The sequence below is a fragment of the Charadrius vociferus genome, unplaced genomic scaffold (assembly GCF_000708025.1).
Source record: "Charadrius vociferus isolate BGI_N301 unplaced genomic scaffold, ASM70802v2 scaffold181, whole genome shotgun sequence".
NCBI lineage: Eukaryota > Metazoa > Chordata > Aves > Charadriiformes > Charadriidae > Charadrius > Charadrius vociferus.
Window position 1 is genome coordinate 545,992 of NW_009646937.1, and position 25,531 is coordinate 571,522.

Sequence of the window (25,531 nt, forward strand, 5' to 3'; positions counted from 1 at the left end):
TAGTTTCGTGAGAGGGAGTGTGTTCGTTCCCTATGTACTCAGTATAAATTTTCTTGCAATTCATTTGTTTTTCAAAGCACTTCTGTCTGAGATGGATTGCTTTCTAAAATTAAAAATTTGATTCTTAATTAGGATAGTATTTTAAAAGAAAACAGCAATAGCATTCCAAAATCCAAGAAATCTGAATTGTAAGCCTTGTTCCTCTGCCAGACCTCACAGAACAGCTTTCATGGTCATTTATGCCACTATTCTCTGACAGAGAGGACAGAGAAATCTATGCCATAATAGCTGCTCTGACTGCACTTTCCATCTCCTACCAATGCTCTGTAATGGTACTCAGGAAACTTAGTTCTCTACCAGGTGGGGAACCATGAATCTTGCCCGTGCCTGTACAAAGTGAAACCATGTGAACTCTGATGTTTTCTGGTTTCTTTAATAAGTAAATGTATATTTATTCATGAATAAAGGTATAAGCAGGTGAAATGGCAATATTCAGCTCTTTTCGAAAATGATTTTCAGTGATTGAAAGTGAAAATCCAGTGATTTTTCTTTTTTTTTTTTTTTATTCAGGTAGAACTAACAGGATTCCCTACTGCTATTGCACATGACTGTTGCAGTATATTTCTAAATTATGGGTTTGAATGATATGGCTCGTACTGAGTTTTAATGGCTCGTTCTTTGCTAAAATCTTTGCATGTCCTTGCTGCAGTATGGTTTCAGTGTCATGTTAGAAGCAATCTAAAATTACAAATTGTTACAAATAAATAGAAAATAATACGTGAAAGTTCATGATTTAATTCACCTTGATTCAAATACTGCAGATGGAAATCATTACTATAAAGGCCAAATAGTTCTTAATGTGGGGTTGTATGAAAAATGGGATAGAAAAATTTATATAAGTAGTTGTTGTTAAAAGACTTACAATTATTTTTTTTTTAAGTTCAAATTGTGTTCCCTTGAAACTAATAAGTCTTGTGGAAAAGATCTTTTTCTTTGAGGGGGAGAGGGAAGTAAAAATATCATTGCAAATTAATAATTACCTAATGATCTATTGAAAATTGTACAGAAATTTTAATACTACGTTGTGAAAACTAGGGAACTGAGGGAAATTATTTCAAAGGTCAAGTTTCAATAAATGTGAAGACAAAGTATTATCATAACGTTTTCAGAAAAGTGTTAACTACCAAAAAATACTGTTGTGTAGGAAAGTTATAAATCCAAGCAGTGTGAGTCCTGTGGATTTAGGGGTTGCCGTCACTTCTGTGGTTATCGGTACCTAAGCCTTTTGTGTGTTATTCCTTGAGAGACATCATTACATTATCTTATGAATTTTTTGTAGGTGGTATTTAATGTAGCATACAACAATATTATTGGTACTTTATTCCCGCTGAGTCTACGGACTGTGTGTCTGTTCAGCACAGTGCTGTACTCTGTGTGGGGAAAGTCTTGGAGAGCATCAGAGAACACTCTCGTCATTATCAATGTGCTCTGCTATAGCCATCACTGCTATTCCTGAATCTTTTTTCTTGCAACACACACTAACCAGCAGGTTCTTTTCCCATTTCTGAAGACATAATCTACTCTGACTGACTGGAAATGTGTCTTTTACCATGAATATAACCTTTGGTTGTGTTATAGACCTTTAACACTTTATCACACTTAAAGAAATGTTTGACTGGGGTCAGGGATTTATGTTTCAAAGTGGTGAAGATAACATCATGCCATATTCATTCACCTAGCCAGGTTAGTTATTTTAGATTATTAATTTTTTTGGTTATATACACCCGATTTGTGCAGGCATTTCAAAAGGTGAAGCAATAAAATATGTTTCAATTTTTTTGTTTGGGTAGAATAGAAACTAATAAAAATTACACATAATGTGAAGCAAATCCAGAGTTCCTGACCAAAACCACACGTGACCCAACTGAAGTTTGGTTAGCTGAGCTAGCAAAAAGATAGGTGAGTAAAATCTGAGCCAGATTTGTCCTTTAATGCATACAGATCCTATAGTTAACACAGCCAAAATTCTGGGAACCTGAGGACCTTTAATCCCCCATGACATTTGCTAAATGACCCCTTGTAAGTCCGATTTTTCCCTGGAGGAGAAGAGGTGGAGGGAAGCACTCACATATATATACACAATCTAATTCTACAATTGCAAATGCAAACTTACTTAAGCAAATCAGGAAGGGAGATCTGGCATGTTGATTATTTTAATTGAATTGTTTCCCGGATCAGTCAAGAGATCAGAGCTTGTTTATTTGTTTTTCTCAAATGCTTTTCTTTATGCAAGTGTAATACAAGTATTTATGCTTTTACTTCCTCTCTGCCCTTCTTTTACGTTACTTTCTTTGGGGCAAAATTTCTTCAGGTCTTTCCCCTGTGAAACTGTACACTCTACTGCAAAGTCTTCCTTTCACCAAGTTTCCATAACTATAAAATGTCTGCTCTTTAAAAACAGAGGCCTGTATACTCTAGTTTGGAACATGTTACTGTGGGTCTTATTGAGTTTATATATTTATTTATGTTTATAGGCGTTCTGTGTATGGATTTACACATGGTTTTTTTTCTGAACGCAAGACACAGATCAATTTGGGGAGAGTAAAATTTGATATTATATGTGACAGACTAGCAGAGCACATACAGAGGTAGAATTTCTTTAGTCCATATTGGGCCCAATGCACACTAATAGCAAACAGTACATATTATACAGGGAAGCAGAATAAAACATGTCATTTTTATGTTACTAATTTGAAATCAGATAAAAACTGATTTGCTGCCTACTACTATGGGATACAGTTTTCCAGCATGATTCTCTGTGTCCCTCGGATCAGTATCACTTATTGTTTTCATTCAGTATTTGCTGAAGGAGTGGTTTTGTTTCCATCATAAGGTGCAGTGTTCTTTCAGATCAGTAGAGTATTATACTGTCACTGTCAATTACACAATAATTCAGTGTTTTCATCACTCTACCAAGAGTTTATAATCCAGCTACAGAAATTCCCCAGGCCAAAACATGATATTCAGGGAGCTTCAAGGACAAACAACATATTTTTAAATCTCATCCTAGTGTTCAATTTGTAAAAGTATAATAAGCACATATCAAATTTTGATAGTTTGATTATATTGAAAATGAAGGTTCCTAAATTAAATACAAACTTTGACTCTCAGGAAGTTAAAGGCATAATCCTTGGGCATGAGACATTCAAATTAACTTGTATGTAGCATAACGCTTCACTATGACATTTGTTAAGTTCTGTAGGAGGAAGTCATCTGGTGAATTCTAATATCAAATTATTAGTATTAATAGATAGATGGGATCTCATGACTCTAAATATAACTTAACTTGTGATTGAGATTCCTAAAATCCATCTAAACTGCAGACAAAGATCCAGTATTTTTAATTTCTCCCACTGTCTGGACCCTCCTGGCACTGAAATGCATTAGACACTGCTCAGTTGCCTGAAACTACCTGCTTGGGTGGCTACAGATACAGCTGTGACTTCTAGTGTCAATATGGGGAGATATAAGTGTGTTTCCTACCTCAAGCGCTGTTGTGACTCAGTTCACACAGGGAGATACCCAAGTGCCATACTGGTCAGGAGCAGAGATAACTCTTTCTGGTCCTTTACCTTTTCCACTAAGGACGGATCCTCATCCAGGAAAGATGTCTGGGTTCTGCAGTCTCAGCTTGCATGTAGCTGAATCCATGTTTCCTGTTTTCAGAGACAATTTTCTTGCTTTCCTCCTAATCCCATGACAATTATCCTTCTGCTTACACATTGATGGTACACCCCAAACATGCTGTGGAAACTGGTAGGCACTCTTCTGTATGGTGTAAACCCTGAGAGTATCACCTAGTACCAGGAGCTAATCGGTAAGTACTGCTGCTGTGGTGACAGTTCTCTTTCCTAATAAAGGGCAACTCTGATCCACCAGTGCCCACCTTGTAACATGGCTGGAAAGATCAGACCCTAAAGTGGAAGGAACTCTTGGACACTTGCTACTTCCCTGTGCAGCCAGTGAAGAGAGAAAGCGACGTAACTTGGGCATCTTCTTGAGACTTAATTGAGGCAGATCTCTCTCTGCTGATGAGAGAGGGAACTTAGTTGTGTGTTTGTAGAAGGGTTGGATATGCTCATCTCCTCAGCTGCTTCCTCCTCCAGTGCCCTCTGAACAAGGTGCTAGAATTTAGATGCAGCGAATCGCAATCTGTTGTAACAGTGAATAAACCAGTTAAGTTTAAACACAATGAAAATATACTGCATTTTAAAAGAAGATATTGTGACATTAAAAGATTCAGTGTGCCAGGATCCAGTAAGCAGTGTTAGTAAGAGGTGACAGGACATGGAAGATGGCATAGAATGAATGATACAATAATAAAGGCACAGCAGATGGCAGTTCTGGTACTACGAGTACCGTCATGGTTCTCTGTAAGCTGAGAGAATGAAGGAATTAATATGAAGTAAGAAAAAAAGGAAAAGACCAGTAAGTATATATTATGATTTTCGCTTACAGAAAATACTAGATCAGAAAATGCTGGCACTTTCCAGAGGAAGCAAAAGACAGTGATATAAGAAATCTGACATAAATAGTAGACTATAAAAAAGGTAACGCACGCTTTACCATAGGCAATGGTCATTGTTATTAAGGGTTTGGGTTGGGAGGAGTTGTTTGGTCATTCTGAACCTTCTTACCCTGTTTTTTGCTGTGTAAATTACAGCTACAGTTGTACATCTGGTACTTAAGAAACTATCAGTACTATTTCCGGATTATTTCCCTTAAGAGTAATATGTGGGCATGTCAGGAGAAGGGAAAGGGATAGTGAGTGCTCCAAATTCCCTCATTTGTTGGCAAGTGGGGCTGTACCTGCTAAACAGGGATAGACACTTTGCTCTGTTAGATGGCATATCCATGCATCTGCATCCATTTAGCACGTTTTGGTACTAACCAAGAAGAAGCAGGGAACTTGCAGGTTTTTTGAAATATTCATCAAGAATTGTTTTGAGGGTTTTGCAGGGTGGTTTTTTTTCTTCTCTGTCTTCACCCTGTGTTCAGATTTGTTTGCTTTTTCAGTATGAAAACATGGAAGAACAGTGAGTTAACTTTTAATGAGGATCATTTGAAATGAGTGATAAGGAAGTAAAAGAATACCTAGAAAAACTAAATATATACATAAATCAGCGGGGCCAGATGATGTTCAGTCAAGGGTTCTTAAAGAACTGTCAGAATAAATTGTGGATCCACTGGCCATAATTCTGACAAGTCATTAAGAACAGGTGATGTACCAGGGGTCTGCAGAAGAGCAAATGGTTTGCCAATTAGTTGTAAACTGGCAGATTGGACCACCTGGTCCAGCTGTATCTGAAATGTATTTCCCTTAAAGTTTTCCTCCCAGATCTTTATTCCTAGGCTACTGGGTTCACAGGTTGTAACAAAGAGAAATAACTGAAGATTTTTATATAACACAGAAAAGGAAAGAATACACAAACAAAAACAAACCCCCAAGCCTGACTTGGTCTTTAAACCTGGTTGTATAGCTGCTACCTGTGAAGCTTGCTCTCTTCAAGTATTTTTCTTTTTCTTTTTCAAAGGATCTTTTTATACCTTTTCTAACTTATTTGTGAGCCTCAGCCGGGCTTTCAGCACAGAATCAAGTTGGAGAGATTTAAAAATATCAAGGGTCAAAAAGATACTAATATGAATGATTGATTTTGGCCATCACCTAAAAGTAAAATGCTAAATAAAAAGCCTTCAGTTTTCAAATACGAGGGCAATAAGTATGGGAAGTATTATTATGACTGCTCATTTTCAAACACGGTGTTTCATTTATTTCTACAAGCAAGCATAACACTTATAATTTCAGGTCTTAAGTTGGAGTATTTTACACCAAATGTGAATTTAGATTGTAACAGGCACAATTTAGTTAAAACTGAGGATGATAGTTAGATAAGGAATTGTGAGTTAGTTAATATTAAAATGTAATAAATATTGCAGTTAAGTGTCTGTCTAATAATTCTTAGGGTTTTTTCAATGGTTAAGACCATTTTACATACTTTTAAATGAGATATTTACTTTGCTATGCACAAAAACTTTGTTGGGATGAAAATAAAATGTATCAAGCCAAACTTAATCTGTAGATTTATCAGTTTTTCTTGCACGGTATGAAAATAAAAATTCAATGTTGGTCCAACATGCTTCCATATCCATTCAAGTATATACTTTAAAATGACCGGATAGAGGTTTGTGTTTATCTGTGAAAGCCGTAAAATATCATGCCAAACAGCTAACTCGACTTTTATTTTTTTTATCATCATCCATACAAGAAACTATATGGAGGAGCATATAAACATTTTTATAAGTGCTAATGGTAAACAGGAGGATTTTTTTAAAAAAAAAAAATTACAAAAGTTGTCATCTACATGCTTTGTATATGGCAAAAAGCCATTTAAAAAAAAAAGAAAGAGCCTGGATGTCTGAGCAGCTGATGTTTGTAGCAAGAGGAAGAGCAAGGACAGGCTTAATTCTGCAACCAGTATTCACATTGAGTAACATCTGTTCATGTGAATGGTCCTATTGAGCTGCGGGCACACTCACAAGCTCAGAGGAAAGCTGTGCTACTGCATACAAGTGGCTTTACGATGGTCAGCCTAGAAAAAGATCGTTGGCATTGTCTAAATGTGCAAGGACTAGTCAGCTTGAAAAAGATGTGAAGACTGGATGCCCCGCTGATAACTGAATTTCAGGGTTTTCCTTTATACTATGAATTTCCTTCATAACTGTCTTCCTCCATGCCTATTAACATCCTCATGGATGGAAAAAATAGTTCTGAAAAATATGCTTGCATTTGCAAGAAGGCTGAGTGACTGAGCCGAAGGGAGGAACACTTCACAAGTCAGCCAAGGAAAACACAAAGTAAATCATCAGTCTGCACCGGGATGAAATTTCTGCTGGACTGGGGAGGGAGCATTGTTCAGTGACACTGCCTTATGCTCACATGTGCATGTGTTCTCTTTGACAAACCTCCTTTGGGAGTCAGCAGTGCAATATAAAGTATGTAGTTTACATCTCAATCTCTTAGATTAATAGTAGCAATTATTTTTTTTTAATTGTCTCCTCTTGCTTATTATTTATGTATATTCCAGTACCTCCTAAGGAGCCTAATCAGATAGCGGAGTTACGGGGAACAGAGTACTGCACAAACAAAAAAAGTAATCCATGCCCTGGAGAGCTCGCAGTCTGCTCATTGCTTCGTTGATGATCACGGCTGATCATTGATTTCATATGTGAAACCAGAGCTATTGGAAAATTTTGAGGGAATGTTTATAAATTAAAGTTTCCCCATTCCCATGAGATCTGGAAGAATCCAGACCTATAGCAACTCTAAACAGTTGGTACAGTTGGACCAGGGTTGTAGATGGGATATGGGATGTAGATGGGATTTGCCTTTCCTGAAGTTACAGAGCAGTTTTATAGTTGAGCTGAATGAAATGCAAAACCCCTGACTTTTCTCTGTATGTCTTTGTCACTCTGCAATTAATATTTAGATAAAAATAAAATGAAAGTGTTTAAGTGATAATTTATTGCATTAGTAATACAGCTTATCTGATATTGCATCCATTTAGGAAGTTAAGATACCAAACACATGGTGGTTATTTTATTCCTACAGAACCGGCAGGCTTTGGACCAGATCCCAAATAAAGATCTATACTTCATATTATTAGCAGTAGTCATGATTCCTATGATACAGCCTCAAAATATGGTCCTATTTTGTGAAACAGGAAAAGCAATAGGCAGTCTTTGTCTTAGCCTTTACAACTGAAGTGTTGCAGCAAGAAAATCTGTGTGTGATGGGGGCTAAACAAAAAAGTAATTTCAGTTTGATAAAGCTTTAATTAAATTTTTAACCAACAGCTTTTGCCAAATAAAAGATTAACAATGTAACTGAAAAGAAGTGACAAGTAGCAGGGTTAGATAAACATAAAAATTTATATTAAATGTGTATTGTATATGCATGTGGATAATTCTGTAAATTTACTTTATGAAACATTTTATATACACTGACCATAAAAAGTAAGTTAAAAGAACAATCTTAAGGCAACAGAGTTAGAACTCAAAACATAGGAAGTGCCAATATTCAGACAGTCTAACCTTAAATCAGCCCTCTTGTGAAGACCACAGTTTTCTGGACTCTGTATAGTGTTGTGCATTGTATTTTCCATGGTAAGTGCCATGAACTTCAGTGTGTATACTGTGCTTTGATGATATAAAGAACTGTTTAAGCACTGGGAATTAGCATTGGCAATGTCATATTTCAGGATATTTTGGAAGAAAACATATGATGGAAAAAAATATCTCAAAACTTAGCAATTAGCTGTTTTCCTTTACTGCTCTCCTTTTATCTTCCTCTTTGGTTTTGTTTGGTTGTTTTTCATGCTATAACCAAAATAGCATTGATTAATTTTATTTTACTCTGAGAGGATACTTTTCCATTTATTCAAAAGATTTAGGACTGGGTCCAGTTCTCATTACATCTGAATATGAGTTGAGTCAAACTTTTGTTGAACTTTCTCTATGCCTGCTATTGAGAGAACACTTGTCCTTAGAGTTTGATTTCGTTTTATTTTCCTTGCATAAATCAGGATGACTAATCTTAGTTGGGTTTTTCAAATATTAACTGTATAGGGATGTTTCTGCTCTTGCTTGTTTATTATTTTGTGTATCTGTTGAATTTGACAATATGCTTCTATTTTAATTAAAACAAAATACCTGGAATATTTGATTGGGTTTAGGTTTTGCAACAGCTTGGGGTTTTGTTTCTGGTTTTTTACAAATTCAAAAATAAATAAAATAAAAATTACACAAATGCCTGAATTTTAAGCTCGGGTTGACTTGGCAGTTCCCTTTATATTAATTGTATACAAAGCAGTTTCTTACAAGTAGTCAAAACACTAATGTTTTTACTTGCACTTTTTAAAGCCTTTTTAACTAAACATTGCCAGAAATGACAAGAAGCTGATAACTGCCGTACACTGTTACAGATGTTTCGGCTTCTGCAGTAAGGACTCAAATAAGATTTTCAAGAACGTTGGTATTTTTAGCATTTTGTAACTCTAGTGACCATTATCAAGTAAAGGCCGTGAGAAATGAGATATTTTAAAAGTAGCAAATGGCAGCTTTTACAGTTATTAAATAAAGCTTTGATTCATGTGGGTTGATGGCACAATTACAGCATGTTCAACCCGACTCTTGAAATATGATTAACATGAGCTGATATTGTAGTTAAATATTTAGGTGATGCACAAGACTTTTTTTTTCTCATTGATTCGTGATATTGTTTTCCTTTTCTGGAAATATCACAAGCTGTGTCATACATACCTATAAACCTGGATGAACTCCCTTTTCCTTTAATTTCTCCTGTTCATATAGGGGAGGATTAAAATTATGCTAAATTTTTCATAAGTCTAATATCAATAAATGAATATTTAATGAAAGACAAAAACAGGCATACAGAATAAACTGGTTTCAACAGCTGTGAAGAGGTTTTCATTTAGTGCATGTCACACTTACCTAGGACTCTTGACTCAAAGAAATCAGGTATGTTATAAATGGATGAAAAGAAGACTATGAGTATTCATGCTTTATAAGGAAGTATTTTTATTTTTTCTTCCATATAATCCATCAGTTGTGAGATCTTCTTTCACAACCCCTAAAGCGTTGTTCCTTTTCATTTTAGTCAGCCAAAGCAGCTGGGTCTTTATAGCTGCAAAATGTTTGCTCACGACCAACTGCTGTTTCGTATACTGCTTTTCATCACTAGCAAATATTTTGTTTTTCACTATTACTCCACGCTTGTCATAACTTGTCGAGAAGCAACGCTGTAACATGTATCCAATTAATCAATGACTTCTTTGTCTCTTCTGGCCTGATTCCTCCCATGGTGTATGCCTAGGGAGGTGCGCACGCTGCAGAAGGTCCCCCCAGACTAGCAAACGAGCCTGTGTGGGCACAAAAGTAGGGCTGCAGCAGTGGGATGATCTCCGCAGACCCTGACAGTTTTGTGGTAGTATGTTGAAAGTAATTGGCTGGCCAAAATTATTCTAAAGATGTTTCGAAGTGTGATTGAGATATCTCATGACAGGGACACCTGATCCACTTTTGAAAGGGCTCCTGAATAGCCACAGCCATTTGGCCTATTATAAAATAATCACGTCAGCCATATGGTTTGTAATCTGTCGCCGCAGATCCGTCAGGACCCTTAGGCTGTGATCGCTTCCTATAGGGCAGTGATTCTGATGAGTCTGTGGTGCTACCCTTGTCTAACAGCAGTAGCAATAATAATAATAGTGCATATAGTAAATACAAATGAAACATACGGACATATGCATCTGATATTGTATGACTGCTGAAGCTCATCAGGCTCATGACTGCCTAACACTAGATGCAAGACTGTCTGGGAATCTCAGGTCTTTGAGGCACACAAGAAGTCATAGCTCAGCAACAGAGCTCAGAAATGGAATGAAGTGAGTTTTGCTAATGTATAATAATACTTATTTATGAAATATATTTTAAAGCAACCATCCAATTATTTTATTTATGTAGAATTGCAACATGCTTTTGCCAGATGGTGTTTCATATCAGGTCAAAAAATAATGAAGGAATTTGGCGTTCGAACTGAAGTAACAAGAAAAGATGAGTAACTAGGGATTGCAAATTTTTTATAGCTTTTATTTTTTTTCTAAAATCAAGCTTTTGTAATGTTTTTCTGAGTCTCTTCCCTGTGGATTTATTTGTATTTATTGCATTTTTGTCGCACCTTGTTAGAAGTTATCAAAGATAATTTACAATGTGGTGAAACAAACTCCCAATTCCTAGACAAGTGTAGACTTAAAATAATTTGTACTTTCCTTTTTTAGATTATTTATTAGACATATTCAAGAGGTTTAATCAGTGGCTGGGGGTGGAAGGAGGTGATTTGAAATTGCCAAGAGAAAGAAATAGTTTTCCACAAACATTTCTGAAGAAATTCCTTCAAAGCACAATCTGTCCAGTTGTACTACTGACAACATTTTGTTCCTGTCTTGAATAGAAATGTAGGTGTTGTTAAAAGTACTGGACAAATAAAACATGGAGAGCTGTGGTTCAGGCATGTTAACAGTGCACCAACAAACCTACTCATCCTAGAATACAAACACTATTTTTTTATTTTCCCGTATTTGTGTTTTTCTTTTTTTTCTTTTTTTTTCTTCCTTATCCTTTCTTGGAAACAGCTTCAGTTTTCATTGATGTCATGGTAATGGTGATCAGGCCGTTGACTTCCACCTGAACTAACATAATCACTGGTAGTTTTTGATTCCTGAAATCTTTGCCTAATAAGAAAAAAAAGATTGAGCCTGAGTCACTTAATACAGAAGTAGTTCATGGTCTCAATGGACTTTGTAGGCATTTCAGATGTATTTCAAAAATTATTGGAATTGGACTTCAACGAGTACATCACAAGTGACTGGTTTTGCATCTCCAGCAATCATTACAGCCAGCTGTCTTGTTCTTTCAAGTATTTTAAGTCTTCTACCAAATATCATCATTATTTCTATGAATCAGATATATCACTTGAAACGAAAATTTTCATTTTATTTTGAAGGTTGATTTTAAAAAGTGATTTTACATGAAAATCTAGAATTTCTCAGAAGAATGGATGTTCTCAAAGAAATGTGAAGTTTTAGTCCAATTTTAGTATCTTGGAGAGAAAAAGCTTTCTCTACAGGCATTTTGATCAGCTTTAAGTAGATCAAAGGTACGATTCTTCCTTTAATGTTTTTTTCTTTCCCAGGGAAAAATGTTCCTTTTCCTTAATCATACATTTGGAAAATACTGGTAATTCTGGCCTTAAGCTTCTATGAAAAGCAAGACCCAAATTAAAATTTAAAAAAAAAAAGAGATCCAGGAATGGAAAGATTACAACCTGTCTTTTGCTGTGCTAGAATCTAAAGCCAGATGTATAATACAAATACTCTAGTGGAATATGGGGGGAAGAAGAGAGATAATCTGATATATACAGATGCTAGCAGTCAAAATTACTCAAGCTGTACTGAAATTTCCTTTGCACCTGGCACTGGAGGTATTAGCCATGCCAGTTCAGTCCCCCAACACAGATGTTCTTGTTGTACCACTTCTTATGTGTAACATTTAGGTTTCTGTTTAGCTCTGCATAGCACACATAAATACTGTAATCCAAAGACCACCCATTTATTAGTGCACCTGCACCTTCTACTTTCTTTAATTCACTGAGTATATTGCAGTCCCCTTGTACTGCTGATCCTGGTGCAAAGTAGTGTTACGGAAAAGAAAATTCAGCTACTATTACTATGCATGAATTCCAATGACGAAAAATATTTTTCAAAATCAATCACACATTGTATTATACAAGTAAGGCTGCATTTTCAGATGCCTCAAATATGTAAATTCAGACTTGGTTTTTGTACATGACCTTATTTTTATATTGCTTTATAATTAGTATTCTGAAATCGTATACCATAGTTACCATAGAGATAGGTCTGAATAAACAGAGCACTTAACAGTCATGCTTGAAACATGCATGTAGTCAGTTTGATATCACTGAATATCCATGCTAAAATGGTTTCTTGGCCAGAGACAAAAATGAAGGTCCTTTACAAATTTGTCTCAGCCATTTGTTGAAAGTAACCTGGAAGGTGAAAATTCCAAGACATTCATGAGCAATCTTCAGTCCTTCCAGATTCATTTCCATATGTAACCAAAAAAATAACCCTCCCACCCTTACATTCCAGTGTGTAATTGATTAGTAAAATGAAAACAAACCTGGAATGATTGTTCTAAACTCTAATTCAATTTGATGTTTGCTCCTTCTGTTTTGGACTGGAGGCAGGACTTGTCAGCCTGAAAGTTGTCTTTTCCTTCTGTATCTGTTGGCATGATGAAGGATATTAACTCTCCCTACAAGTATTGCCAAACAATATATGGCACATATTGTGCAAATAGCACATACAGCAGAACTAACAGCATAAACAACACAATAGCATGTCCCATCGTGGCCCACCTGGAATCCCATACACTAAATTAACCCCAGGAGCCTCTCAAGTTCATATGTGTCTGAACCAAAAAAGAGCAATCCTGTATACGTGCTATTTCAGTTTTGGCCCCAATGCCTAGAAAAGGAAATTAAACAAAGATACATAATGAAGATGAATTAGTGACGTTGGAAAGTAAAAAAACCTTTCCTGAAGTGCCATCCTATCACAATGCCAGTAAGTAACCTAGAGGCTTGTTCACCCTCTGGAACTGGTCAGGAATTACAGCAGAACTTCTTTCAGGAACTTCAGATGTGATGACTACTATTCAGAGTAGGATTGCCATATTCAGGTTTAGCATAGTCAAGTCTGAAAACAACTAAAACTCATGTGTATTCATACAAAACTGCTCTCCTCACCTGTTTCTTATGCACTTTCTCTTACTCTCCATCATTCAGCACAAAAATGAAAGTGAAAAATGAGAATGAATGTAAAACAAGAATCATTCCCTTAGTTTTCCAGGTCTCCTATTTGCATTAAACTCCATGAGGTTTTCAGCTCAGGATAAGTTAACTCTGGGCAAGGACTTTGCTTCTATATTTCTTCGATATCTGAAACATTGTGAGTGGCATTGTAGCTGAATAGTGTGTGTTCAGATCGTTTTTTAGTAAAAGAATGTGGCTTTCATTTTGTGGCAGAACATCATAATCTAACAAATTATAACCAGACCCTGTTTTGTTTCTAAGTTGTCTTTTCTTGTTGGGAATGAAATGAAGTTTGTTTTTTCTTTTTGATACTGTTCAGGACCAGGGCACTAAAAATAACTTGAATCTCGCTACTGTGATACTTGTAGCTGACTCTGGTCTTTTTGTCCTTGAGAAGACATTTGGGACTGTTCTGTAGTTGTCTTGATCATGGTTATGAAAATACTTTTTCTTCCTATATGTGTCGTAAGTAACTGTTGAGAAAAGCTATTGAAAAATAGCTTGATGTCAGTCATGAATATTTAAAATACTGAAAGGTATAATAAGACATTTAGTCTTTGTGAACCTTTGAAATGTCTTTTCATGTAAAGCATATCAAAGCAAACATTTATTTTTCTTGCATCACTATTAGAGGTAACTTTCCCCTTTGGTTTCTCCAATAACAAAGGTTTCTGCATATTCCAGAACTGTCATCTTGTAAACCAGTAATAGTTGCTCCTCTGTCAAGCTTGTCAGCCCTTGTGAATGTCCTGCAAATCCTAGGCCACCTCAGACAACACCAAACACATTTAGTTTAGTGAGAAACTAAATCAAAGCTTCTTTACTTTCACTGACTGCGGGAAGTTTAGGAAGGTTGTCTGATTTACTTAGATGATATGAATAGCTGCCCCAGAGTTCACTGGATTTGACTTCATTCAATTGCTTGTTTCTCCTTCTGTACAAAGAGGTGTGGACAATGTTTGCAATTGAAACTGCAGTCCAAAGTGTGACTGTAGCATTTATTTAATTAAATTAAACCAGGTACTGAGAGAGTGAGGCCAACCAGGCACTAAGGACTTGGAGTCTCACCAACCTCATGTAGCCTGTATTGATGCTATCACTGCTGTGATTTCTTTCTGGTTAGTACCTATACAAATAATGACCTTGGCTATCTCTACCATGCTGAAGAATCCTCCCACAGCTGCAGGAGAAATACATAACCTTGAACACTTCAATGCAGGCATTCTAGACCACCAGAGGAATGGCTAAAAGTGATCTATGATACATCTCATTGATTTTCAGAATACTTTCCTGGGATTAGGCTTTTGGTTAATAACTAAAAATTGCTGTTGTTCAGTATCCGTTCTGCATACTGTGATCTCCAAACACCGTGGAATACGAGCATGGTAGAGGAAGCAAATAGGATTGGTTCTCATGAAGAGAAAGAGGAATGAAGATCATCCTGGGGGGCGGTTCTGAGCTCCTGGACCAAATATTGCTACCACTTTAATCAAAAGGAGTTTTAATACTCATGTAAATGGAATGAAGATTGCTTTCTGGCGGATAACTAAAAAAATCTCTTTGGTGGATAAATATAGGGATAATGCCATTATTAAAGTTTGCTACCCTGCAGAAAGGGAACATTTATCCCCTGTTAGTACTAGTCCTCTTAGAAATGTACAAATCAAAGCTGGTTTTCATTGATCACGTTTCTACATTTCCATCAATATTACTGTATTTTTCTTTTCTAGGCTGTAGCATTTTTATAGGCTAATCAAATATCCAATATTACTAGGAGCCATTTAAAGTGAATGCCAGAACTACTAAGGAGTAATTTGAGAATTAGATCTATTTTTGTTAGTTGAAATGATCTTGACTTGCTCATATTGTATTGTACCTGATGTTCAGTAATATGATAGTACCAATACAAATAGAAAGATATCCGGTTTGAAGTTCTTAAATATCTGTTAAAAGTGGTGAGCCGTCCAAGCACATTAAAATTCCATTTTCCCCCATACAAGTGTTTGCTGCAGATGACCCCCACTGATCTTAAATATATTTCTGTATCTGTAACTGAATAGAGGTTTTTCCGTACAGCATGTTCTAATGGTACTCTGGCCTTTAGCCAACAAGGCACTGAATAAGGCTATTTTTAAAATACAGAAACTGGGAACAGCTGCAGCAATCAAATTTGATAAAAACAGAGAGGAACTTTGCTTTTTTTTTTTTTTTTTTTTTTTTTTTTTACGGTTTGTCCAAGTTTAGACTCCTTTCATAGAACAGCTTTTGTTCTGTTGGATGAAGGGGGTATAAGAGTAACACAGTAAAATCCTTTTGAACACATAACTTTTAAAAGAATACAGATTAAAATAATAAGGGGCTTTTTGGTGCAGCAGCATGTTCAATGCAATTGTACCTCAAACTATTAGAAGAATAAAGCTATAAAAAAAGAATACATTTTGTCTGCCAAGCTTTACCATAAAAGACTTATCCATAACGATCTCCCAAACGGGAAGATGAAACCTCTTGTTTCAAATGTTGAACATCTGAACATTGGTATTTGGGAGTAGGTTTTGGGTGGAAGTGATTTAATTTGAATGCTCTGAGGTGGGTTGTTTTTTTTATTTTTCTTCTTTTACTATTAATCAAAAAAGTTTCTATTAAGAACTCTCCTCTCCTTCCCCCTGGTAAGCTGGGGAAAAAGAAAGTTCACTTAAGGAAAAGTTTTACAAAGGCCTTCTGTGCATGTTAAAAAGTTTCATAAAATATTTAATTATAAGGACAGATTCTTCCTCATTTTCCCTCCTATTTTTTGGAAAACTTGTCATTCAATGATCAATGAGAGTCGGGAGATGATTATATACACAATAAAATCTGTTACACAGTAGAAGGCTGAGCTGTATCTGTTAAATGATACCATCTGAGGACGGAGTCTCTGTGCTAGACTGATGCAAGACACAAGATCCTGGGTGAAATCTGGGCCCCACTGAAATCGATAAGAGTTGTGTCACTGAATTCAGCAGAGACAGGATGTTATTGATTGCATTCATTTTAAGTGTCAAAAATAGCACCCTTGCATTCTTACCCCATTAAAGCTATTTAGTGCATCATCAATTCAGATGGTAGAGCAAAAATGTACTGAGTTTCTCACATATGTATAAATATGGGTATATATCATATGTGTGTATGTCTACATACGTAAAAAATCTGTGTGCATTTGTGTGTGTGTTTATATATATAAAATATCTACTTCATTTATTATCGCCGTATCTGAGTATCTCACCAGGGTGAAAATTACAGCAGTGATATATCTTCCTTTCTTCACACTAAGAGGCAGGCTTAGCTTGTTTTGTTTTGTTTTAAAAGCAAGAAAAAAATATGAAGACTTGAGTTGAGAATCAATACTGGCATGAAATAGATGTATGGAGCCACCTGAGATTTTTAGTGTTGACAAGGAAACTCAGCAATGAAAAATATTCAAAACCGGGTTAAATACTATAGATGTAGGACTTGATGTATATCCTCAAAGTCAATATTAAGAGGGAGAATAGACTTTTAAAAGCAGAGGGTTGAAATTCAGGAATTGCTGATTTAGTTCCTGTGTCTGCCACAAACTTCATGTGTAATCTTGGCCAGGTCAGTTCTGCAAACTCATGTGCTTAACTTTACGTGGTGGAAATAATATTATGACTCTTGTGGCTCTACACACAATATATCCAACTGAGTATGAGAACAAACCTTTTGCAGGACATAAACTTGTCTGTGTACAATTTTCACTTTGTAAAATGGGCATAATAATATTCTTTTTCCCCAAAGCTTTGTCTGTTTTATTCGTCTATACTATAAATTCTTGGAGACAAGACCTGTCTTTTGTTATGCGTCTGTGAATCAGTAACAACACAGAGCCTTGACATCATCTGGACCTCCAGGTACAGCTCTGATATAAACAATTATAAATGTTGAGGCACATGTTACTTCAGGTAGCTTCTCTAAAGCAAAGCATAACAAAAAGCAGGATGTACAGATTGCTCTTGATTTACTGATTTCTTGTAACCAGGAATCTAGAAAAAGTCATTCATTTGAAATCAGGATAATACTGTGACAGTAAACACATTTTTAGCATTTTATACAACAGCAGTCCCTGTCCCCACATATGGAAGCAACCCCACATTCCTGCATAATGGGAAACTGTAGATTTCATACATGCCGTGTTCCGGGAAGATGATGAATCATTCATGTGGTGCAGAGCATTGAGCTCAGGAGTGTTTCAAGGAACCTCTGGCATCATACCAGTTTTCAAATTCTTATCCAGTATTTTATCTGGAGCCAAAAAATTTCCAGCGTGATGATTACTAGGGTTTGATTACATTTAGTAAGCCATGGAGCCCCTTCTCTTCGAAGACAAACTGCTGCCAGAGACAGATTTACCACTGACCAACAGTGTTTTTATGCAAATGTGTCTGAGTGAGTGCAGTAACCCCAAGTTATAATAGAGTCATTCAATCTCTTGCCAGGACAGCAATATTTATATATTGTAAAGATAAATTGGATAGCAAAACCAGTTCCATTACAGACGGAAAGTTTGCTATGTAAATCAGTATTTCTAATCACACTATGCTTCTTCCCACCCCCTACCCCATTTTGCTTTCCTTGCTTTATCTTCATAGATGAATTCCAAATGTGTTTTTCTCTTGTGTGTTCACGTTGAATATTGAAGTGTTCAGCTAATGCCAAGCTAATGGATAATGTAAACTCCTCACTAGGAAACTTTTTAAAGTTTCCAAGTGTGTTTCTTCGTGCCTTGGGAAGTGCTATAAAGGGCGTACAGTGTTTTGTGCAAGTTTCTGTTCGGACTTCTCTTTCTCCTGCTGCCTGATGGGAAGAAATGGGCAGTCATCTCCCTAGTGACTTTATCTCCCCATCAGGAATGAGTGCAAGGGGTCAGATGCCCCTCTGCATGCTAGTCACCATCTGCTGACAGCAGCGCTCCCCTGGGAGAGCTGGCTTTGTTTACTGACGGGGCTAATATGAGGAGACACGTGAAGTGCTTTGGTTTGTGGAAGAGGGCAGGAGAGGCATGGTGCTATGAAAACATTCCCACACACTCTAATGGTTCATTCGCATAGAAAACAAGTGAGAGCCTTCAGCTCTTTCACAGAGCTCAAAGTAGAACAAACGGACTCAAGAACCCCAAGGCACCAGTCAAAAAAACACTTTCCTAATGCACTAATACTGAGATGCTCTCCATGATAGCTTACCTATGAGACTTCGGCTCTCATTTAGGCATTTAAATGACCTGGCTAGATTGAAAAACTGCTCAGTATCTGGTAGTTGCTATTGTTCACTGTTAGCTGCTAAGTTATTTTTGAAAATCTAATCTTCAGTTTCCTAAACCTAAACCTCCTAAAACTGGTTATAATAGGTGAAGTATGCATTGGAGAATTTTATCAGCACAGTCAACAATTGATTATTTTCTCTTTAGAATAAAATCTGTAGAGCTCAGAAGAAATACAACATGCCTAAAAAGAGATACATTTTTTGCTCTGTAGTTGGTAGAGACACACACAGATGCAGACATGAGTGTGTAACTTTGGAGTATAATTTGGGGATTGAAAAGAAGTGACTTTCTGAATTAGGTCTCAAACACAGCTGGGATACGTGTCATAGAAAAGTCCACGTCGTAAACTCTTTCAAGTGATGAATGATATTTAGTGAAAAGCAGCATTCATTATTTTGGTCTACAGTTTATAAGGTGTATAAGAAGACAACACAAACAGTGATACTAGGTCAGCCCACAAGTTCATGTAGCCCAGTATCTGATCTCTAACATCAGCCTGTGTTGCATGATTAGAAATAAAGCATAAGAGTGCAAACTTGCAGTGATTCTTCCGTTAAGACACCCTCCCTAATACATACCAATTTGTGATTTGGGGAATTTCAAAGTCTAGTATAGCACCATGGTATAACAAAGTATTACGTAAAAAGGATTTCCTGTTTGTTCTAGAAGAGTTATGAAACTCCTTGGTTCTTGCATTTTGAGACCTACTTAATTACAGTACTGTCTTCACCTACTCCATGACACTCATTGTTTTCTTATCTGTCTTCCATTCATGTCTTTACTTCCTGAAGGGTCCTAGTCTAATTTATTTTCATACAGAAGCTGGTCCATATTTATTACCATGTTTGTTGCTCTGTCATTTCCAGTTATTTTATATCTTCCTGCGCATTGCAGAGTGGACCAGAACTTCAAACTCCATGGATGCACCAGTCATAATAATTGATGATATTTGATGACTATTGAGGGCTGGAGCACCTCTTCTATGAGGAAAGGCTAGGAGAGTTGGGGTTTTTCAGCCTGGAGAAAAAAAGGCTTCGGGGAGGCCTTATTGCGGCCTTCCAGTACGTAAAGGGGGCCTACAGGAGAGCTGGGGAAGGACTTTTTACTAGGGCATGTAGTGATAGAATGAGGGGCAATGGCTTCAAAGTGGAAGAGGGGAGATTTAGATTAAGTATTAGGAAGAAATTTTTCACTTTGAGGGTAGTAAGGCACTGGAACAGGTTGCCCAGAGAACTTGTTGAGGCCTCATCCTTGGACATGTTTAAGGCCAGGTTGGATGGGGCTTTGAGCAACCTGGTCTAGTGGGAGGTGTCCCTGCGTATGGCAGGGGGGTTGGAGCTAGGTGATCTTCAATGTCCCTTCCAACCTAAACCATTCTATGATTCTATGATTGAGCTGATATTCTCATAGAAGTAGCCACAGTAACTCCGTAATCTTAATTTCTGCAGGATATTAACAACTGTAGCCCAGCAAAATAAATATGCATGTATATATGGACATAAACATGCAGACACACACCATCCATGTTTATTTTCAAATGTAATATATATTCATATAACACTCTACATATCTATAGTTAGCTCCGTTATGTGTAATTAGCTCTGTTTCCCTTCACGGGCATTAAGTTACATGTATTAAATTTTCTGCCTTTGTGTAGTCCCAGTACTTTTCTGCCCTTGTGTAGTCTCAGTACTGTGAAATTCCTAAGCTTTTTTTTATAATTGGCTTTTGTCTTTACTTCATTGAATCATCAGGAACTCACTATCTACTTCTATTTCCAGATTATTTAGGGGTATATGTTGAGCAGTACAGAGGGCAGCACAGATCTTTCTGAAAAATCAGTGATAACCTTCCACCAGAATGAAGAATGACTTCCCCTTTCCTATCTTTTAATTTAATAGAAGACCTGATCTCTTTTAATAGAGCTTAGTCTCTTTCAGAGTCTTTGGTGGGGACCTTTTAAGAACAAATGTAATCCATTCATTGATGTCTTGACCCTTTATATTCAACCAGTGTACCTATAGCCATGTAACGTCTTTGAAGAATGGGACTAAAATACACACACTCCCTTTTCCGCTTTTGCTCACTCCGAGTTCTTGTCAAAGTCAATACAGCGCAAGGATTTTTTGAAATGGATATGACTATGCAAAAGCGTCAGGTCAAATATATTAGCAAGGGCAGGAGCGCAGCTAACCCTAATTGCATGTTACATTTGCTTTAGTTTTTACTGCTTCTCAAGGAAGGTTATGTCTAATTTAAGCTTGATTCTAAAAATATTCATATTTGGCCTAAAATAACCTCACTTTGGGAATGTGCCACTGCAAATGTGAAGTTTTTGAAAAGGCTTCACTTTTTTGGTAGATAAGAGTATTTGTAGTTCAGTTCCATCTTCCAATGTTTAACATACCACATTTTTTGAGATGTGTGGTATAGATCAAAGGGCAGATTTGGCCCTTGGTTACCTGCTGTTACTGGCACTAATCTCACAGCTATTGAAAAATGATGCATCAAATTTATATCACTGCAAATGTCACTATTCTGAATCTTACATATGTTGCCTGAGCTGTCAGTAATAAAAATCTGTTCTTAATTATTCTCCCATTTAAAAAATAATAATTTTCTAATAACCCAGTGAATAGGAATTTGATGTTTTCTGTGACTGGAAACATTTTAATGATTTAATACATCTATAAAGTTCTGTGTGCTTTTATAATATAATAGCATTTGCAAATGAGTAGGACTTTCCTATTTAAATCCCTATGGTTATCAAGAAAAGCAGAATTTGTTTAAATCTGAGTTACATTTAAAAACAAGTAACATAAGGAAAACATTTTAAGATAAAAGTAATTCAGCAGAAAGCCAGACATACAAAACTGGGTTTACACATGTTACAGGGTTGCAAAGTATAAAACTGTATAGTTAAAATTAATCTTATCGTATATTTTAATCTTTTGTCCACCTTATTGTTTTTCCTTTATAGGAAGGAATATGGTTTATTTTTGCTTCATTGATATTATATGGAACTGATTTCACTGTGATAAGGAAACGAAAACAGAAAAGATTATTGAGAAAATATAAGAAGAAAAATGAAGGCTTTGGATAGTGTCAGATTTTCTTGTTGGAAGCACAATAACCCAGACCATAAGTCCTATTTGATTTTAATACTTTTTTCCCCCCTATCACAGTACTTGTTGCAGTTAATTACCTTCATTCAAAGCCCAAAGAAGTGAACAGAAAAGACTCCCTTTGAAACTTTGGACTAGCCTCATAGATATGATAATTAGCATGAAATTCTACCTTCATTAAGGGTTGAAGGGTTTACAATATACAAAGAGTAAAGTGCTCTCCCTTCTTTGTTTTTTCAATGTGGTGATAGAGTCTAACATTTTAGCTCATTGCTGTGCTTCACAGAATAGTGTAGCTTTTGGAAACATGGATATTAACAACCAATCTATCAAACGTGCATTAATATACAGCTAAAAAAAAAAAAATGTTTCTTTTTCTTGTCCATTTGGTCTTGGCAACATGTTTTTAAACAGAAGCATATAAAACATTTCATACAAAACACCCTAGCTGATACTGGATAATATTTCATTACCTTGCTTGGTTGCTTCTCAAACCAGATTGCTGTATTACTGTTTAGGTTTCTGGTTGTATCTCTGTATCTGAAATTCTAGACAGAATTTGTCCTTGCTCCTTGAAGTCAAGTAAACTAATATTTATTTTTCCAGATACATTATTTATTTAATTTTATATATTTTTTTTAATGCCAAAATGCTATGTAATCAAAAAGCAGTGCGAAACAAAAATATGTAACTGGGTGCAAACAAGCACTACAAAGTTCAGGAAAGCTAGATGAATAGGTGCTGATATAAGGGGTTTTTCTGCCCTGTTGGCAATGAATCTGTTCACTAATTGAGACAAAGATCCAATGCAAAAAATGGTCTTAGAATTAAAGGCTATAATAACGCATGCATGCAAAAGCTGAGTTAGAGTTGTACACATCATCTGGAAAGTATTGTATAGACGGGAATCCAATAGAGTCTGGAGCACCGACTTTTTCTTTACCAGATTTTAAATATCTGTTGAAACAATGGACAGCATAAATTTCTAAACTGCAAACATTTCATTCTATGAGTGTCCGGTAACCTAAATGGAGGACTCTCCCTTATTTTCTAATATAATAAGATTATTTTTTTCAGTATTTATGTATTAAAATAAACCATGGATATTAGTATTGTATTTTAGAATAATTTTGGTCAGGATATTTTAGAATGGTGTGACAGCAGACCCACAAGTGTCCAACCTTAAAGCTGCAATCAATTCTTAGGAATCATCATTTTTGCCAATTCTATTCTCCACATCTTTTATTATCAGCTGGTCTTCTGACAATTCTTGCTAGTCAGGGTGACCACAGTCAAAATCCTGTCTAGACAAAATGTGGTGGTTTTTTTTCAACTTTTGCAGATCTAAGTGACCAGCTTATGGAAGTGGTTGGTCTGGAAGGAGCCATGGAGATGGGACAGATATACACAGGTCTGAAAAGTGCTGGAAGACGGCTTGCCCAGTGCTCATCTGTTGTCATCAGGTATCGGAAGCTTTAATTTGCACTGCACTGCTGTAGAGTCATAATTACTGTACTTATTTGTGGTGAAAGTATCATTTTTGTATATGAAATACATCTATTCCATCCATATTCTATGCCCATACATCTTCCTTTCTTTAAGTGTGTCAAAAAACTAGAAAAAGGGTGTTTACATTCAGTCTTCACATGTTGTGTTCAACTGTCATTTCATCCTATGAGGAAATATTATCAACCATTTGGAGCAGAAGGAGTAAGGCATGAACATCTTGGGTTTTATTATTGACGTACACTCTGCGCAGTTCTGAGCAAAATGTCATTTAACATTACTTTGACACATTTTAACCCATTTATAATGCATATCTCACCGGGGAATAGTAGCGTGTAATTAGTATTTTTAAAGCACTTTTTTGATCTGTAGAAGTCAAAGTGCTCTGTTTTTAATTTATTTGTTGTTTACTGAACACTGACAAGTAACTATTAATAAATGTGTTGGTATGTGTAAGCCCCTAATGATGGAGCATGCTAATTTAGCTGTGTTTTATCATTTACTATGCTAAAAGTGACCAGAACGTTCACAATAGAGGAAATTTGGATTAGGACTCACGGAGAAAATAATTATTCTAACTTTTGGATTAGATAAGGACTGGAAAAAAGAGAGAGATGGATAGCTCTTCCTTGGTGAAGAATTTCTCAGGAAGAATTTTCCAAAATCTTAATAAAATTATAAGCTGTGCAATTATAAGCCCCAAAAGCCTAAAAAGAGCACAAAAGAGAAGAGCAGCAATAAAAACTTTAAGATAAAAAGTACGATTTGCCAGAGTGCCAGGCAAATTTTTGATACTCTCCTTAAGAAGTGGGTGATGTCAACTTCAAAAGTACTCTCTCATGTGGATGAGGAAGAGAAATAGGATCACAGAGAAATTCCAACCTTCTCGAGATACTAAGATATAAGTTTTGTAATTCCACACTGGCAGGATCACAACTGCAAAAGAACTGAAACCCTTCCAGACCTATAAAGTGAAAGCTCATTGAACATTCTTCCATTCTTCCACTTATGGCCATAGATAACAGTGGTGAATCCCATGAATTGTTAGTCATTTTCAAATAACATCCAAGCTGGAATTTCCATTGACCAATGTGAGTGCTCAGCTGACTCATTTTTCCATTACTAGATTTGTCTACATCATGTTATTTCTAATAGTCTTGCATGCAAACTATTATAATGTAGAAATGTAGGATTGAAAAAGACCCAAAAGGATCATCGGGGTTTTTTTTATTTCCCTTATTTGTCTATACTTCTCGTAATGTGGTATCTAAAACTAGACATGGAACACTGACTGTAGCTTTATGTTAAAATCAGTGCCCCTTTACTAACAATTTAAATTTATAACGTGGTGTATATATGCAGTACAACTGTCATGTTATGTGAGTGCTCTGTCTAATCCAGAGTTAGACTCAAGCATAAAAACATCTTTTATGGTTCTAATAAATGATGATGATAGAGCTAAAATTTATTTCTTATTTCCTTTGTAGTAGTCAGTCTAAATTATAAAAAATAGCAGAGGTTCCTTTGTCTTTTCAGTTAATAAGGTTTATTCCCGAAGTTCTTGAATAATTCACTCTTTATTTCACAAATTACAGACTACTCTCCCATGGAGAGTTACCCAGATGTCTGAATTTTTGCAATGGTTTTGCTTTGTGTGTTGAAAATCAAACTAAGCCTACTAAGTGACTAGCTTACTTTTGTAAGGATGTTGGGTCATACTGGAGATTACATAGAAACTTAGGGGTAAATCAGTATTATGTGCGTGTGTTATCACATGTATCTGTCCTTAATAAATATATTATTAATTTTGTCTAGTTACTTTTACTTATACTGTGAAATATATTACCTTAGGACCAGCAAGTCTCTGCCTATGCAGATAGATGGGGAACCTTGGATGCAAACCCCTTGCACGGTAAGGATACGGGGAATACTGGGGATACTGGGATATGCTGGGAAGAGAGCTGAACAAAAAATTTAGGAAATTTTTAAATGAGTAAGAACAATTACAATAATCAGAAATATTAACTGTTTTATTTACTTTCATTTCTTCAA

General features: G+C 36.1%; 1 protein-coding gene across 1 annotated transcript in view; it reads left to right on the forward strand.

The window, feature by feature from the left end:
* The window catches only part of DGKB (diacylglycerol kinase, beta 90kDa), a 333,219-nt gene that overhangs the window by 296,634 nt on the left and 11,054 nt on the right, over positions 1-25,531 (forward strand). Inside the window, exons 24-25 of the mRNA XM_009894935.1 lie at positions 23,316-23,436; positions 25,331-25,391. Of these exons, the coding sequence (XP_009893237.1) occupies positions 23,316-23,436; positions 25,331-25,391 (182 nt within the window). The remainder of the gene's footprint in view (positions 1-23,315; positions 23,437-25,330; positions 25,392-25,531) is intronic.